Source organism: Chrysochloris asiatica, unplaced genomic scaffold (assembly GCF_000296735.1).
Source record: "Chrysochloris asiatica unplaced genomic scaffold, ChrAsi1.0 scaffold00059, whole genome shotgun sequence".
Lineage (NCBI taxonomy): Eukaryota > Metazoa > Chordata > Mammalia > Afrosoricida > Chrysochloridae > Chrysochloris > Chrysochloris asiatica.
This window is the reverse complement of record NW_006408577.1, coordinates 12,458,626-12,475,958: the sequence shown is the minus strand read 5'-3', so window position 1 is coordinate 12,475,958 and position 17,333 is coordinate 12,458,626. Positions and strand designations below refer to the sequence as shown.

Here is a 17,333-nt window from a genome sequence, read left to right as displayed (position 1 = left end):
TACATAAAATGCCAGATCCAAAACTGCATGTGGTCAGTGATTCAAATTAATGAAAAAATGTATGCAGAACAAAATTTACTAGTGTTAAATGATGGAATTATGTGTGAAATTTAAAAAATAGTGACTGTGGTTATGTTAGGTTGTGAACTTACCATTTTCTTTGTTTCTAATTTAAAATTTTTGAGAATTAGTTTTGCAATTATTCTTAAGTATGTTTTATTTAACTTTTATAATTATAGGCTCAAGTACCCTTTAAGTAAAATAGTTTAGCTCAAATACTCATGGGATAGAAAGCTGTGACTCTGGAGGAGTAGCAGAGCAGCTGCAGTAGAACCAAGAGCCAGAGCACTAGACACAGTGGTGGGCTCCCAGCTTATGGGGCAAGTAAAGCTGAGTGACTTTGGGCAAGAGGTTTGCATGTTGAGTGAGGTGTCTCCAGGCACTTAACAGTGGGAGTTAGGTTTGCTAGCCCACTGGGCTAGAGCTGTGTGTCTCCAAGCTGAGGCTTATGGTGGAGTGGTGTGCTCTGTGAACATTTAGTGGCAGCCCTAAAAGAGCTTTGTAAGATTATTGGATCAGGGGAAAGGGCTGATGGTCATAGAGGGGTCTGTCTATGAGCATAGTAGAGGAGAAATTGATTTAACCAGAAACTGTATTTGGAAATATTTTGACCCTGGATTGTAATCTGTTAACTTCCATAATAACTCTCATAACTGTGAGTATGGTTTTCAAGTTCTGTGTGGCCACTGTAATGAGTCATAGAATCTAGCTGAGTAGAAAAGGCTGTGGGAGGAATGTTTGGTGGTCAATGTTTTACATATATGTTAATATTATGGTACAATGCTTCATGCTAATATCATAAGAAGCTCTAGTGGTGCAATATTAATTGTTTGGATGCTAATGTAAAGGTCGGCAGTTCAAACTGACATATAGTGACTCTATAGGAAATATATTTAGTGATCTGCTTCCATAAAGATTACATCCAAGAAAACCCTAGGGCAGTTTGAATCTGTCAAATAGGGTCACTGAGTCAGAATCAACTCAACAATACACAACCACAATAGCAATGATATTCATTTAAAAGTTTGTTCAGTTTTAAATAATGGGAGAAAACAAAAGAATCTTCTAATTTTTATCATTTCTACTGTTTGAACTGCCGTAGGTTGGCAGTTTAAACCCACCATTTGCTCTTTGGAAATCCTACACAGTGTCCAACTAGATGGCACTTAACAACAACAACTTTTTTTTTTTTTAAGCCCTTTCTGTATATTTAAATTTTCTTTTATTGTAATTTCCTTTCAGGCTGAAGAATTTTCTTTAGCATAACTTGTAGTGAAGTTTTATTAGCAATACATAGCTTCTATTTTAATTATCTCAAAAATGTTTTAGCTTACCCTTAACTTTTGAAAGATGTATCTAACACACATGCAAGGGGCTTCAAAAAGTTCATGGAAAAATTTCATTTTCATTTTATTTTTAGAAGCTCTTTTGTACAATTCTGCAATGGCATCCTTTTTTCTCCTTAAGCATGTTAACGTTATCATTATAGTCACCTTTGACTTCTAGTGATATTGATTAAGTCAGCTGTTATTCATATTTTTTCTCTGTATCGAATATGTCTTGTTTCCTTAGCTGCTTTAAAGAGCCTAACCCCTCTTTGTCAGTTTTTACACTCTCTATTTTATACCCCAATTTTTATGTGTTTATTTAACATCACGGAGTCCTGGTATGGTGCTGTGGGTTACTGTGCTGGACTGCAAAGTTGGTTTGAACTTCAAGTTGGTGATTCAAGCTCACACCAGCCGCTCCTCAGAAACCCTATACAGGGTCACTATGGGTTTGAACTAACTCAAGGGCACTTAACAACAATAATTTATTGTCACCCTCTTTTTCCTTTAATTGGCTGAACATATTTACAATAGTGGCATTGCCATTTTTAAGTATTACAGATACATTTGAAGTTTTCTTTAATTATTAACCTTAATTCTGTTTCTCTTTGTCTTCCATAGAGGTAACAGTCATAGTTTGTGTATGCTTACAAACAAATTCTATGGTTTTTACCCTATATGCATATATTTGCATATGATATACCAGTATCACAATATCAAAATTTTACTACAAAAGTAACTAGTTAGTCTGCTTGGGCCAAAATTTAAAGCATCAGAAACCCTATACAGAGTCACTATGAGTTGGAATACTTAAACACCAGTAAAAAGTTAGTCTAAAATTCTTCATTGGTGTGACACTGTAGGTTAATGTGCTATGTCGATGGTTCAAGCTCACCAGCGGCTCCTTGGAAACCTTATACAGGGTTGCTTTGATTCAGAACCGATCCGACTGCACTTAACCACAACAATGACAATATTAATATGACATATTCATTACTAATAACATTTGTAATATCAAAATGTTACATACAACGGAGCTTTAAAGATTCATGGAAAAATTCTATTATCTTTTCATTTCAGTTTTCCACAATCTTTTTGAAACCTTCTCATATTATATGTCTGCCCAATGAAAGAAATTTTAACATATGTATTCTTAATTGATTTAACCTGAAAACAATTTTGCTAATGGAGTGCTATTCTTGACTTAAACATCAAAAGTTAAATATTTAGAACCATGGAACAAGTTGGCCAAATAGCTGATGAATGAGAAGAGTAGGAATATGATGCATATCACCTTCATGCTTCATTCACCTCCCACACAAGAAACATAATTCTCTATATTAGAAAAAAAATTCATTATCCGGTAAATATGTATAAATTTTTGGGTGAAGATAAGTTTTCATTTATCTGGGATAAATGATCACCTGAATCATTTATTTATTATAGTAGTTTCGTGTTTAGTTTTTTGTGACACTGCCAATTGTTTTCTGTAGGTTGTACTATTTTTAAATCTTCACCAGTTATGTATGAGTGATTTAGTTTCTCTGCATCCTCCCTCACAAGCATTTAGTGTTATCACAATTTCTTATTGTATCTATTTGGATATTTCTGTGGTGATAACCCATTATGATTAAAATTTGCATTCCAATAATGCAAATGGAGTCCTGGTGTGGCAACTTAGTATAAGCACTTGACTACAAGGTTAGTTTGAACCACTGGTTTGGCGGTTCAAACTCACCAGTTGCTCCTCAGAAACCCTATACATGGTCGCTGTGGGTTGGAACTGACTTGAAGGCACTTAACAACAACAACAATGGCTACTTACGTTGGACATCTGTTTATGTGCTTATTTGCCATATGCATATCTTCTTGAAGAAAATACTCCTTCATGTCTTTGGATCATTTACCAATTTGAAGTTATTGTTGTTGTTAGGTGCTGCTGAGATGGTTCCAACTTATAGTGACCTATGCACAACAGAAAGAAATATTGCACGGTCCCGTACCATCCTCATAAATGTTATGTTTTAACCCATTGCTGCTGCCACTGTGTCAATCCATTTTGTTTGGGGTCTCCTATTTTTTTGGTGACCCTCCACTTTACCAACCATGATGTCCTTCTCTAGGTATTGAATCCTCCTAGCAACCTGTCCAAAGGAGCCCTGGTGGTAGAGTGGTTACATGTTGGGCTGCTAACCTGAAGGTGAACAGTTAGAATCTACTAGTGGCTCTGTGGTAGAATGATAAAGCTTTTCTCTTCCCATAAAGATTTACTGTCTCTGAAACCCTATTTAGGGTCACTGTGAGTTGGAAACAACTGGACAGCACACTACCACCACCACCACCAACCTGTTCAAAGATTGAGAGACAAAGAATCGCCATCCTCACTTCTCAGGAGCATTCTGATTATACTTCTTCCAATACAGATATGTTTGTTCTTCTGATACTTTCAATATTCTTTGCCAACACTATAATTCAAATGCATTGATTCTTATTCCTCATTCACTGTTCAACGCAATCTCATGAGTTGGGTCAAGCGCATCTTACTCCTCAAAAGTACATCAAAAGCTTTCTAAAACATTAGCACTCTTCACTTTCAGCAAGCAAGGTTCTATCATCTGCATGTTGTAAACTGTTAATGAGTCTTCCTTAAATCCTGATGCCAAATTCTTCCTCATATAATTCATCTTCTCGGATTATTTGTTCAGTATGCAGATTGAGTAAATATGGTGAAAGGATAAAACCCTGGCACACACCATTCCTGATTTTAAACCATTCAGTAGACCCTTGTTCTGTGCTGCCTCTTGGTCTATGTACAAGTTCCTCATGAGCACAATTAAGTGTTCTGGAATATCCATTCTTCACAATGCTATCCATGGTTTGCTATGATCCACACAGTCAAATAAAGTCTTTGCATAGTCAATAAAGCACAAGTAAACATCTTTCTGGTATTCTCTGCTTTTAGCCAAGATCCATTTGGCATCTACAATGATATACCTCATTCCATATCATCTTCTAAATCTGGCTTGAATTTCTGGCAGCTCCCTGCCTATGTACTGCTACAGCTGTTTTATGAATTATCCTTAACAAAATTTTTCTGGCATTCAATATTAATGATATTGTTCAATGATTTCCATACTCCATTGTATCACCTTTCTTTGGAATGAGCACAAATATGGATCTCTTCCAATCAGCATAAATGAGTGCCTCCAGTACTCATCAGTGTGTGAAAAGATTTTAGTATGTATTCCATTGATTCCTGGAGACTTGCTTTCATCAACACCTTCAGTTCAGCTTGAACTTCTTCCTCCAATACCACTGGTACTTGAGATAGTTGAACATTAATTCTTTTTTAGTACAGTGACTGTGTATTCCTCTCATTTTCTTTTGATGTATCCTGCATCTTTCAATGTTTTGCTCATAAAACCCTTCAAAAATGCAGCTTGAGGCTTGAATTTTTTCTTCAGCTCATTAAGCTTCACAAATACTGAGTGTATTCTTCCCTTTTGGTTTTCTAACTCCAGGTCTTTGCACATTTCGTTATGATACTTAACTCTGTCCCCTCAAACTGTCCTTTGAAATTTTCTGCTCTGCTCTTATACTCCATCATTTCTTCCAGGAGCTTTAGCAAGTTTTAGAATCTGTTCTGACATGCATTTTGGCCTTTGTTTTCTTCCTGTCAGTTAAATGATCTTTAGTTTTCTTCATGTATGATGTTCTTGATGTCATCCCATAACTTTTCTAGTCTTCAGTCATTAGTATGTAATGCATCAAATCTCTTCTTGAGACGGTCTCTAGGTTTAGATGGTATATACTCAAAGCCATATTTTGGCTCTTATGGACTTGTTTTAATTTTCTTCAGCTTCATCCTAAACTTGTATGTGAACAGTTGATGGTCTTATCCACACTCTGTCCCTGGCCTTGTTTTGGCTGATGATATTGAGCTTCTCCCTTGTCTCTTCCCACAGATGTAGTCAATTTGATTCCTGTGTATTCCATCTGGTGAGGTCCATGTGTATAGTCACCATTTATGTTATCGAATAAAGATACTGACAATGAAAAGCCATGGATTATGCAAAATTCTAACATGTACTCTCCAGCCAAATTATCCAATGATTGATATTTGTTTTCAACTTTCACATTCCAATCACCAGCAAAATCAGTGCATACTGACTGCATGTTTGATCAATTTCAGATATTAGTAGAATTTATCAATTTCATCATCCCTAATTTTAGTGGTGGTACATAAATTTGAATAATTTTTATATTAACTGATCTTCCTTACAGGCATATGGATATTTTCTATCACGGGCAGCATTGTACTGCAAGATCAATCTTGAAATGCTAGTTTTGAAGGTGAATGTGACATCATTCTTCTTCAACTTGTCATTCCCAGCATAGTAAACCATATGACTGTCTGATTCAAAATGGCCAATACTAGTCCATTTCAACTAATGTCTATTGTATCAATCCTTTAGCGTTTCACTTCATTTGATAACTTCCAATTTTTCTAGATTCGTTCTTTGTACATTTCACATTCTTTTTATGCAGCTGGATGTTGGCAGCTCTTTCTTCCAGTTTTGAGTTGTTCCTTGTCTCCAAATGAAGGTCCCCAAAGCTTTGCTCCATTCAGGTCATTATGATCAACTCTACTTTGAGGAGAAAGACATTCCCTAGTTGTGTTTTGAGTGTCTTCCAACCTGAGGGGCTCATCTTCCGCCACTATATAAGATAATGTTTTGCTTCCCATTCATAAGGTTTTCAGTGGTTAACCTCTCAGAAATGGTCCACCTTCTCTTTCTTCCTAGACTGTCTTAGCATGGTTTTTGTAGTTGTTAAGTGCCATTGAGTCAGTTCTGACCCACAGCGACCTTGTATAGGGTTTCTGAGGAGCGGCTGGTGAGCCTGAACCTCCTACCTTGTGGCTCAAACTGACTTTGCAGTCCAGTGCACTAACCCACAGCACCACACTAGGACTCAGTCTTAGCATGGAAGTTCCACTAATATCCGTCTATTATGGGAAGCCCTGCTGGTATTTAAAATATCAGTGGCATAGCTTTCAGCATCACAACAACACATATAATACCACAGTATGACAAACTGACTGATGGTGTTGTTTTTAAGTACTGCTGAGTCAGTTCCAACTCATAGCTACACCGTATAGGGTTGGAGTGGGTCTGAACCACCGACCAAGTGGTTAGCAGTTCAGTGCTAATTCTACAGCATCATACCAGGACTCCAACCGACAAATGTGTGGTGGTCTAATTTGATAGTTTGTTTATTTGTTTTACTCTTGATTTCTGAGACTTCTTTATAGTTTGCAGATGTTAGTCCTGTGTCAATATGTGGTTTGTAAACACGATCTCACAGTCAAAGCTAGTATTTTTTATCCCATTAGCAAGTCTTTCAATGGGCAAAAGCTTTATTTTGGAGAAAGTCAATTTATTAGTTTTCTTATTATGGCTCCTGCTTCAGATATCAACTCTGGGAATTCTTTGCTTAGACCTAGATTCTGAAGATTTCCCTACATTTTTTCATAACATTTTGTAGTGATATATTTTATATTTAAGTCTGTGATACATTTTGAACTAATTTTTGTACGGATATGAAATTCATGTCACGGCTTATTTTATTTACCTATGGAGGATAAATACAGCACCAGCAAAATTTGTTGAAAAGGCCATCTTCCTCTGCTGTACTGCTTTTTCATCTTTGCCAAAATCATCATAATCTTGCTCAGAGCGGTTGAGCAATCATCTCACATAAGGTACACAATCATTCAGTCTGTGAAATTTGGGGTCATGTTTGGAACTCAGACTTCCACATCAGTTTAAGAAGCCCAGCACGTCACAGGAATGTTTACACTTAGCACCAACACATTCCCCTCTTCCCTTACTTTCTGGCCATTATTTATTGAACCACCTATAAATCTTTTACTTTTCATTGGGAGCCTAGACAATAACAGACACTAGATAGAATAAAAAGAATAATTAGAATGGATTTCCCATCAGTTTCCTGAGGGTAAGATTTATAGTCAGAAGTTTTGTTGTTGTTGTTAAATGCCGTTGAGTCGGTTCCGGCCCTGTATAGGGCTTTGCCACCCCTAATTTTCCCAATTACAGTCTCTGAACCAAGTGAAGAGGGAAACATCTGCCTATGAGGTTCTAGAAAAAGATGCTTACAAAGTCAGTCCAAAGATTTCTATCACTGGAGCGACAATACCTAGAGGCATTCTGGGGACTTACTGAAACTGAAGCCCTTATTGGAACAGAGCTGATTACCCATTGAACCAAGATTCCAATTATGCCTTGAAATAGCAAAGAAAGGCCTTGCTAAATACAAAATCAACACAGGTCTTCTTAATAAATGAAAATTGTATTTGCAGGATTGAGATATACATGACCCTACCAAAGTATCACAACTGCATGAAGAAATAGCCATGTTCTATACTGCTGAGTTTACCAAGCCCCTTTCTGAAATGATCCCACCCCTGGTACAACAGGAATCTGAGGGAGGCTGGCCAGCACTTTCAAAACAGAAAGAAACAATAGTCTTTCTTTATTGATGGGGAAACACAGCAAATAAGGGAAACAGACAACGGAAAGCCCTGTTCATATATGCCAATGTCCATAAAGGGATAGACCAAAGTATTCAGTGAACTAAATTGCATGCAACTGCTAATAATAGTGTCTGTCCTAGAAAATTATTTTCCAGTCTTTACCAACTCTTGGTCAATGACTAAATGGCTAGCTGCTTGGTCAGAACTCTGGCAAAGTCAAGGCTGGAAAATACAAATTTAGAACGTTTGGAGTGAAGAGATGTGGGCAAAAGTTGTTAGCATACCACACCTTGGCCTGCACAACACAAGACACAGAGGAGGCACAATACAATGCCAAAGCCTACAAACTAACCAAATCACCAAAACCACCTATAAGAGTGGATGTCCCCAGAACTGTGGGGTAATCTAACCTACCTCTTCACGGAGGAGAAAAGCCACACAAAATTGGCAGATAGTGTTCATTGGGCCTCTCATGCAGTGGCAGGAATCTTTAAGTATGCCTTAAAAGTGTACATGCCTACATTAGCCTCCTCCAGGCCTACCCATGCAAGGCACAGACTTCCACTAAGTTATAGAAGGTTTATCTAAACAGCTTTTACAGCCCTTGGAGGTTCTAAAATGTACACAGTTAGTTCAGGATTCTCATTTTACCATAAAGCAGTTATAATAATGGGCATTGTAAAATAATATTACCTGAGTATTTCACCTACCCTGTTGTCCTACAGTTAGAGGACTAAGATGTACCTGATCAAGCCATGATATTTTCAATAGCCTCATATGCATGTGAAAGTTGGACAATAGTTAAGGAAGACATTAGAAGTATTGATGCATTTGAGTTTCGGTGTTTAAGAAGAATATTAAAAGTACCATTGTTAAGCTAAGTGCTGTGTCAAGTCGGTTCCTACCCATAGTGACCCTATGTACGGGTGGCTGGCAAATTTGAACTGCCGACTTTACAGTTCAAAAGGACCTTGTGGTCGAGTGCTTATTCTACAGTACCATACAGGGCTCCAAAAGTACCATGGACTACCAGAAAACAAACAAGTCTGTGTTGGAAGAAGTACAGCAAGGATGTTCCTTAGAAGCTAGGAATGCGAGACTTTGTCTCTCATTGGACATGTAATCAGGAAGAAAGAATCCCTGGAAAAGGACATCACACTTGGTAGTGTAGAGAGTCAACATAAAGATGGAAGACCCCCAGTTAGATGAATTTTCACAGTGGCATCAGCAATGGGCTCAAGTGTAATAACATTCGAATGGACGGTGCAGAACCGAGCAGTGTTTCATTCCATTGTGCATGGAGTCGTTGTGAATTGGAACCATCTCAAAGTCACTAACAACATAGTTTAAAAGGGGAGTCTGTAGGATAACCAGTGGATTGTGAACCGAAAGGTTGGTAGTTCAAGTCTACCAGTCACTCCATGGGAGAAAGATGAGGCATTCTACTCCTGCAAAGATGTACAGCCTTGGAAGCCCTAACTCTCTTGTAGTCGGAATCGACTAGATTGTGTTTAACAACAACAAAAGTTTAAAAGATAGGATAGGTGGTTCAGTGATAGATTTGTCACCTTCCATATGGGAGACCTGTGCTTGATTCCCAACCAATGTACTTCATGTACAACCACTGCCAATCTGTCAATAGAACTTGCATATTGCTATAATGTTTAAGAGATTGTAGGACAGCTTCCAGAGTAAGATCGCTAGGAAGAAAAGGCTATTGAGCTATGTAAAAAAATAAGCCCATGAATACCCTATACATTATAATGGTTTGATTTGCAACCAATGCTGGGTAACATTATGTTCCATTGTGCATAAAGCAGCCATAAGTCAGGAATCTATGGTAGCTAACAACAACAGCAGCCTAGTTAAGCAGAAAAATGATTTATAATCAGGTTGAGTGTGTGCCAGGACAGCATCCTTTTACCATACTTATTCAAACCAAAAAGTGAGATTCTATACAGGAGAACATGACATCAAGATTGGAGGAATATTCATTAGCAACCTGTGATATACAGATGACATGACCTTACTTGCTGGAAGTGACAAGGACTTGAAATATTTACTAATGAAGATCAGGCTTCAGTGTGGTTTACACCTCGATGTAAAAAACCCCAAAACCAAAAACAACAATCCTCACAACTGGAACCAACAAGATAAATGTAGAAAAGATTGAAGTTGTCAAAGACTGTTTTGCTTGGACCCACTGTCACACACTCATCAAACAACGTACTGCATTAGGCAAATCTGAGGACTAAGGTGAGCCTGACCCAAGCTCTGGAATTTTCCGTAGGCTAATATGTATGTCTTGGTGTGGCGCTGCAGGTTAATGCGCCAGACTGCAAAGCCATTTGAACTGCAAGGTCGGCGGTTCAAGCTCACCAGCTGCTCCTCAGAAACCCTATACAGGGTCGCTATGGGTTGGAATCTACTCGGCACTTAACAACAACAACAATATGTATGTGACAGCTAGACAATGAATAAGGAACACCAAAGAAGAATGGATGCATTTGAATTATGGTGTTGGAGAAGAATATTGAAAGTACCATGGACTGCCAGAAGAACAAACAAATCTGTCTTGGAAAAAGTATAGCCAGAATGTCTCTTAGAAGACAGGATAGCAAGACTTTGTCTCTCAGACTTTAGACATGCTGTCAAGAGGGACCAGTACATGGAGAGGGACATCATGCTTGTAAAGTGGAAAGTTGGCAAAAAAGAGGAAGTCCCTCAATGAGATAGAATGACACAGTGGCAGCAACAATGGATTCAAATATAACAAATATAATAATAATATAACAATGGATTCAAATATAACAAATATAACAATAGTTCTGGCACGGGACTGGGCAGTGTTTCATTATACACAGGCTTACTATGAGTTGAAATTGACTTGATGGTGCCTAACAGCAGCAAGAGTATAAAAGATATAGATGATGAAATTCCCTAACTTTGTAACTTGGTCCAAATGAGCTTTTCCTTAAGCAAACAATTGATTGAACATCTATAAGGCTTCCAAGGAGCAGCTGGTGAGTTTTAACCATCGACCCTGTGGTTCAAACCAACCTTGCAGTCCAGTGTGTTATCCTGCAGTGCCACACCAGGGCTCCATTGTAGGATCAGCACTGGAGTGTGAACTACAAAGTCAGCAGTTTAAAGCTACCAGCTGCTCCTTGAAAATCCTATACTTGGTCACTATGAGTTCGAACTGACGTAATAACACTTAAAAACAATTGTCCACACAATTTTAGAATTCTATGGACAAACGGTCCTTTTCTCAAGGAGGTCACACACTGAAACCCAAGAAATAAATGAAATAATGGTGTTGCTAGTTGCTGTTGAGTCCATTTTGACTCATGGAGACCCCATGTGTCCAGAGTAGAATTATTCCGTTGAGTTTTCAATGAAATGATTTTCGGAACCAGATCACCAGGTCTGTCTTCCAAGGTATCTCTAGTTGGAAAAAAAAGCCACTAACCTTTTAGTGGGTGTTTGAATACTTAATCACTTGTGCCATCCAAGATATATAACAACAATATTGTTGTGTGCCTAAGAGTAGCTGGTGGGTTTGAACTGTCGATCTTTTGGTTACTAGTACAGTTCTTGTCATACAGTGCCATAACAGGGCTCATATAACAATAATGGTGTTGGGGTTAAGTGCCGTTGAGTCGGCTCCGACTCACACCAACCCTGTATAGTGTTTCCAAGAAGCGGCTGGTGAGTTTGAATAGGCAACTTTACAGTTAAAACTGACCTTGTGGTCAACTGCTTATCCTACAACTCCATACCAAGACTCCACATGGTAATAATAGTCCTCTGCTATTATTTGCAATAAGAAAAAAATATACCACATTAATTAATCAAGTTCTATTTTAATCTAAGTCAATAAGGTTGTTGAGAATAGATGTTTTTCCTTCATTAAAGCCATCAAAGGAATTCACATCTCATGGTTTATAACAGGAAGTCAGACTAAATCACGATGATCATTAGTTTTATTCTGTAATCAAAACAGGACTTCCCTTAAAATTCTAGATAATTAAAGAACTACTAGAGAACTTAACTTAGAGATTTCCTAATTGTTATTATTTGCTAAGAATATTAGATTATATTAACAAGCAAGCAAACACACACAATTTTATTAAGTTTTCTGCATAAAAAAATCAATAACCAAATTTCTAAGTATTGGATATATTTTTTCAATATGTTATATAGATTTTGTTTCTTGGTGCTTAAAATATTCTCATCAAACCCATCACATTTAAAAAATAAACAACAAAAATTTTTATTCACAATTATTGCTGTTTGTATTTTGTGTATATTAATAAATAATCTGAGATTAAAATTACAGATAAATGAAATGATCATAAGAGAAATTATTGTGAAACTAAGCCAGCTTGACACTCTAAGAAAATAAATTTGCATGTGAGGTTATGCATATGGACAAGAGAATTTAGTTAAGGATGAAATCCTGAAGTATGTTCTCATGACAGGCTGAATCTATTAGTCCAGTTAAGTACTTGCAGACCTTATTCATTTCCAAATACTTTTACTAATGCCGGAAACAAGACAATTCCTGGCTTGTAAAACAGAATAAACCACCCTAAAACATCTGGCATACTTACACACTTTTCGCTGTCAAATACATAGCACAAATGTTTATTTGACTCAGAATCTTTGCATATGAAAGTGAATATCCTCTTGTCAGTTTTATCATCTGCACAAAATGATATTCTATGAAGTTGGCAATTGTGCTGGACTTCCTGTGAACACACATGGAAATAAACATAGTTGATGAGAATTTTTTGTCCCTTTTCTGAAATACCACATTGTGTTAATAACATAGAGATTATGACTTTACAATTGGAACAATCATCTGGCATTCTTTAGTTGTATAACCATGTACACCCCAAACTTAGACAAATACGTCATGGAGATGAGCCTCCCTAATCAGGGTTAAATTAAGACATTCATTTCAATATTACTTTGAAAAATACATGCATAATTCAAGAGTATCAGAGATTCACGGACTTTCAGAGCTGCAAAGAATGTCAAGAGACAATTACTCTAAACCCAGAAATTTTGCATAAGAGTGTATTTAAACCCAAACAGAGTAGGACACTTCCTTCCACAAGGTTAGATAACGAGCAGAAATAGGATTCGAACACTTCTTAGCTAGAACATTTTTCATTTGATTTCACTGAATTACAATTTGAAACACAGCCTCACTGCACATAATTTTGTTGTCTTTGTTTTCTTATTGGGGAGCACAGTGTCTCCATATGATAAGAACGGTACTGAGAGCCACAAAGTCCGTGGTTTAAGCCTGCCAGCCACTCCATGGGAGAAAGAGAAAGCTTTCTGCTCCCGTCATAATTTAAGGAAAAACAAAAAGCCTCGGAAACCCTACACAGTGTAGATATGGTTCAGAATCCACTGGAAGGCACTTAACAGCAATAATTTAATTGTTAAATAATCGCATCTAGCCTCCCAAAGGCGCTCTGGTAGCATAGTGGTTATGAATTGGGCTGCTAACCTCAGGGTCAGCAGTTCGAAACTACCAGCTGTTCTGCGGGAGAAAGATGAGGCGTTCTGCTCCTGTAAAGATTTACAGCCTCAGAAACCCTGTACAGGGTCGCTATGAGTCATAACTGACTCCATGGCACATAACAACAACAACAACAGCAGTCTCCCAAACACTGAGTCAACCCTGCTAATCAACAGAAAGAGAAACACTAAAAGATACAGACACACATGCACAGATTCAGTTAATTTTAAATCAAATCCCAAATAGCAGATATATAGTTTATTAAAACTTTGAAATATTTATGTGAGGCTTTGAAAGTTCATGGTAAAATTTCATCATGTGTTCATTATGTTTTTCCAGTGTTTGATGCTCCCTTGCATACATCTATCCTTTGTATATATATATATATGTGTGTGCATTTATGTATATCTGGATTCACAATCAATGCTCATGAAAGCAGCGCTCAAGAAATTAAATGACATACTGTATTGGGAAAATCTGCTGGAAAAGAACTCTTAAATGTTCAGGAGCAAAGATGTTACTTTGAGGACTGATCCAAGCCATAGTCTTTTCAATCGCTTCATATGCATGTGAAAGTTGTACAAAGAATAAGGGAAACCGTAGATGAATTGATGCATTTGAATTATGGTGTTGGCAAAGAATATTGAAAGTACCATTAACTTCTTGAAGAACCAACAAATCTGTTTTGGAAAATTACATCAAATTATTCCTTAGAAGTAAGGATGGGAAGACTTTGTCTCACTTATTTTGGACATGTTATAAACAAGGGACCAGATCCTGGAAAAGGACATTATGCTTGATAAAGAAGAGGATCAGTGAAAAAGAGGAAGAGCCCCCAACAAGATAGATTGACACAGTGGCTGCAATCATTGCCTCAAATAAAAATGATGTGGACGGTGCAGGACTAAGTAGTGTTTCATTCTATTTCATTCATGGAATCACTATGAGTCTGAGCCGACTGGACAACACTTAACATCAACATCAATGTTTATATATCTTTACCTATATCTGTAAATATAGACAGATAGTGATGCTGTAGGGTTAAGTGCAAGACTGAAAGGTCAGTTTGAATGACAAGGTTGGGAGTTCAAACTTACGAGCTGCTATTTGGAAATCACATATTGGGTTGCTATGGGTCAGAACCTACTTGAGGGCACTTAAAAACAACTATATGTATGTACACATATATACATGTAGCTAGCTAGCTATATATAATGAGAGAGATAGTACTGGTACGGTGCTCTAGGTGCTATGGTACTGGACTGCTAACCAGAGTATCAGTGGTTCAAAGTCACCATCTGCTCCCTGGAAACTCTATACAAGGTCAAAACGAGTTGTAACCACTACCCATTGCCTTCTTGCCTGCATGGTTTCTGATGAGAAACTTCCAATGGGAAGTTTAGGCCTACTCCAGCTCATTTGTTTCAGCTGCTCTGTCTTGTTTCTGGACATGAGCTGAGAACTTTTGCTTTTTTGGGCGTTTTCAATAATTAGATGTATTTTCAGTAATGAGATGAATATATGTTGGTGTATTATTATTATTTTTGATTGTCTCTTGGTTGATGTTATCAGGAAATGAGTTTTCCTTTTCACTTTTCTTGTTACTCAACTCAAAATAATTTTAGCAAGTGTTAACTATCTGGTATATAGCAGCTGGTATTGACTCTTGCCCAGATGGTGGGGTTTTATAGGGTGCAACTGTAGCTTGGCTATATGACCACATTTGCTGTCTCTTCTTGGATATCGTAGAGAGAGAAAGAGCCCCCCCCCCCGCAAAAAAATAAATAAATAAAGGGGGGAGGGCAAAAAATAAATAAATAAAAAGAACAGGACACTAAAGTCTATAATCACCACAAAAACAGAAAACCCATAGCAAAATATGAGTAATACTTTAATGAGTAATTCTTTTATTGGCTTCTTGCCTACAAGGCCTCCTAAGAAATTTCAGGATGTTACTGTTGCTGAGTTGGTGTGGTATTGTAGGGCAAGCACTTGACTACAGGTGGGTTTGAACTACAAGGTTGGTGGAAACCCTAGTAAACCCCATACAGAATTGCTGTGAGTCAGGACCAACTTGACAGCAATTAACAACAATGCCGCACACACATATATGTATGTATATATATTATTGTTTGGGTATTGCTGTTATGCTGTTATTTTGGAAGCTATGCCACCAGTATTTTACATGCCAGCATGATAATCCATGGTGGACAGGTGTCAGCAGTTCTTACAGATTAAAATGGACTAGGAAGAAAGATGGATTATATAGAACTAGGTTATATGAAGAAGTTCTGAGTCTGTGTATTTTTATAGGAACACAGAGTCTCTTCTTTTTTCCACACAGAGCTGGTGAATTTGAACTGCTGAATTTATGGTACATAGCTCACTAAGCCACTAGGGCACTTTCTGTCTCTCTCTCTCCCTCTGATATAGGGTTTCCAAGGAGCAACTGGTGAGTTCGAACCACCCACCTTGTAGTTCAGTATTTACCCTATAGCACCACTTAACCACTGCACTTTTATTTGGTTTAGATATTATATTTTGGATGAGGATTGAATAGCTGACACTCATATTAATTTTATTTATTCATTCTTCCTAATTTTCCAAAACATGTTGGAAGTACTAAATAAATAAATATATTCATTTAGTTAATTAGGATTGATATAAAAATAAATAGAAAAAAAACATTTGTGCATCACAATTATGAACTTCTCAAAGATGCATAATAATACTAGGAGTATCCATAGGAAGTTCATGTTGTCATGTTCTATTACTTAGTAGATCTTTTAGCTGATTGGAGAAGAAAGCAACTATAGTTGTATCCAAGGGAGACTGGCTAATTGTCTCTGTAGAAATTCTAATTTTAGGTAATATCATAAGAAAATAAAAATTGTAAATATTCTTTTGGTAAATTCCAAAATAAAGTTAGATTATTTTTGTTCTAATTTTTAAATTTGCATTGTACAACATGAAGAAACTATTAATAATAATGTACTCCATTATCAGAGTCATGGTGTGGCACTGTGGGTTTATGCACTGGACTGCAAAGTCATTTGAACCACAGTCAGTCCTTCAAGCATACCAGTTGTTCCTTGGAAACCCTATGCAGGGTTGCTATGTGTTGGAATTGACTCTGGCACTTAACAACAATTCCAGTATCACTTAATTTAACTAAAAGGGAGTAAATATAAAGCAGACAAAACAAACCAGAGGTGGCCCCAGTGGCAACATGGTGGTGTCCGGTTCTGGAGACCCTCTAGATACCAAGAGTGGAAGGAACCCAATGGCTTAGCCATTGACCCAGCTTGGGAGAAATTGACTCCCGTAGAGCTGCAATTCATGCAGCAGGTGCAACTCGCCCAGTGGCAGAAGACGCTGCCACAGCAATGAGCCCAAAACATCATGTCTGTCCTGTGCATCGGAGCCCTGGTGCTTGCTATTCATGGTACACCTTCTACTCAGTAACCCAGGAGTGTTTCCTAGATGAGCTAGAGGATGAGGCCAAAGCTGCCCGAGCATGAGTCCTGGCAAGAGTGTCATACCCCTGATCCTGATGGCTACCACACATCTCTAACTTACTGGGGTCCTTTCACAAGATGGATGATACTCCATGATCCTGTAGAAAATGAAGGCTGCTTACAGTTTTGTTGGCCTTACTAACCTTATACCATAGCTGACTTCAAGAAGCCAGGGACTGATGTGCTAGGTCATCATAAAAGGAACATTGTGCACCTCATACTCATTGTGTGCAGTGACCTTGCCCTTCTTGTGTTCTGTTTCCTTGTCTGACAAGTGTGCAACTTGGTTTTACCTTACAGCCCTGACTAGTTTATCCCCTTTACACCTGGGG

General features: G+C 37.6%; 1 protein-coding gene and 1 pseudogene across 3 annotated transcripts in view; one reads left to right on the top strand and one right to left on the bottom strand.

The window, feature by feature from the left end:
• Positions 1-17,333, bottom strand: part of GULP1 (GULP, engulfment adaptor PTB domain containing 1) — a 191,984-nt gene that overhangs the window by 65,540 nt on the left and 109,111 nt on the right. For 2 of the 3 annotated variants that reach the window (XM_006864032.1, XM_006864033.1), the window contains exon 5: positions 12,561-12,698. The exons of the other annotated variant lie outside the window; for it this stretch is intronic. In XM_006864032.1, the coding sequence (XP_006864094.1) occupies positions 12,561-12,698 (138 nt within the window). The remainder of the gene's footprint in view (positions 1-12,560; positions 12,699-17,333) is intronic. 3 annotated transcript variants of the gene reach the window in all.
• Positions 16,713-17,031, top strand: LOC102817132 (annotated as a pseudogene).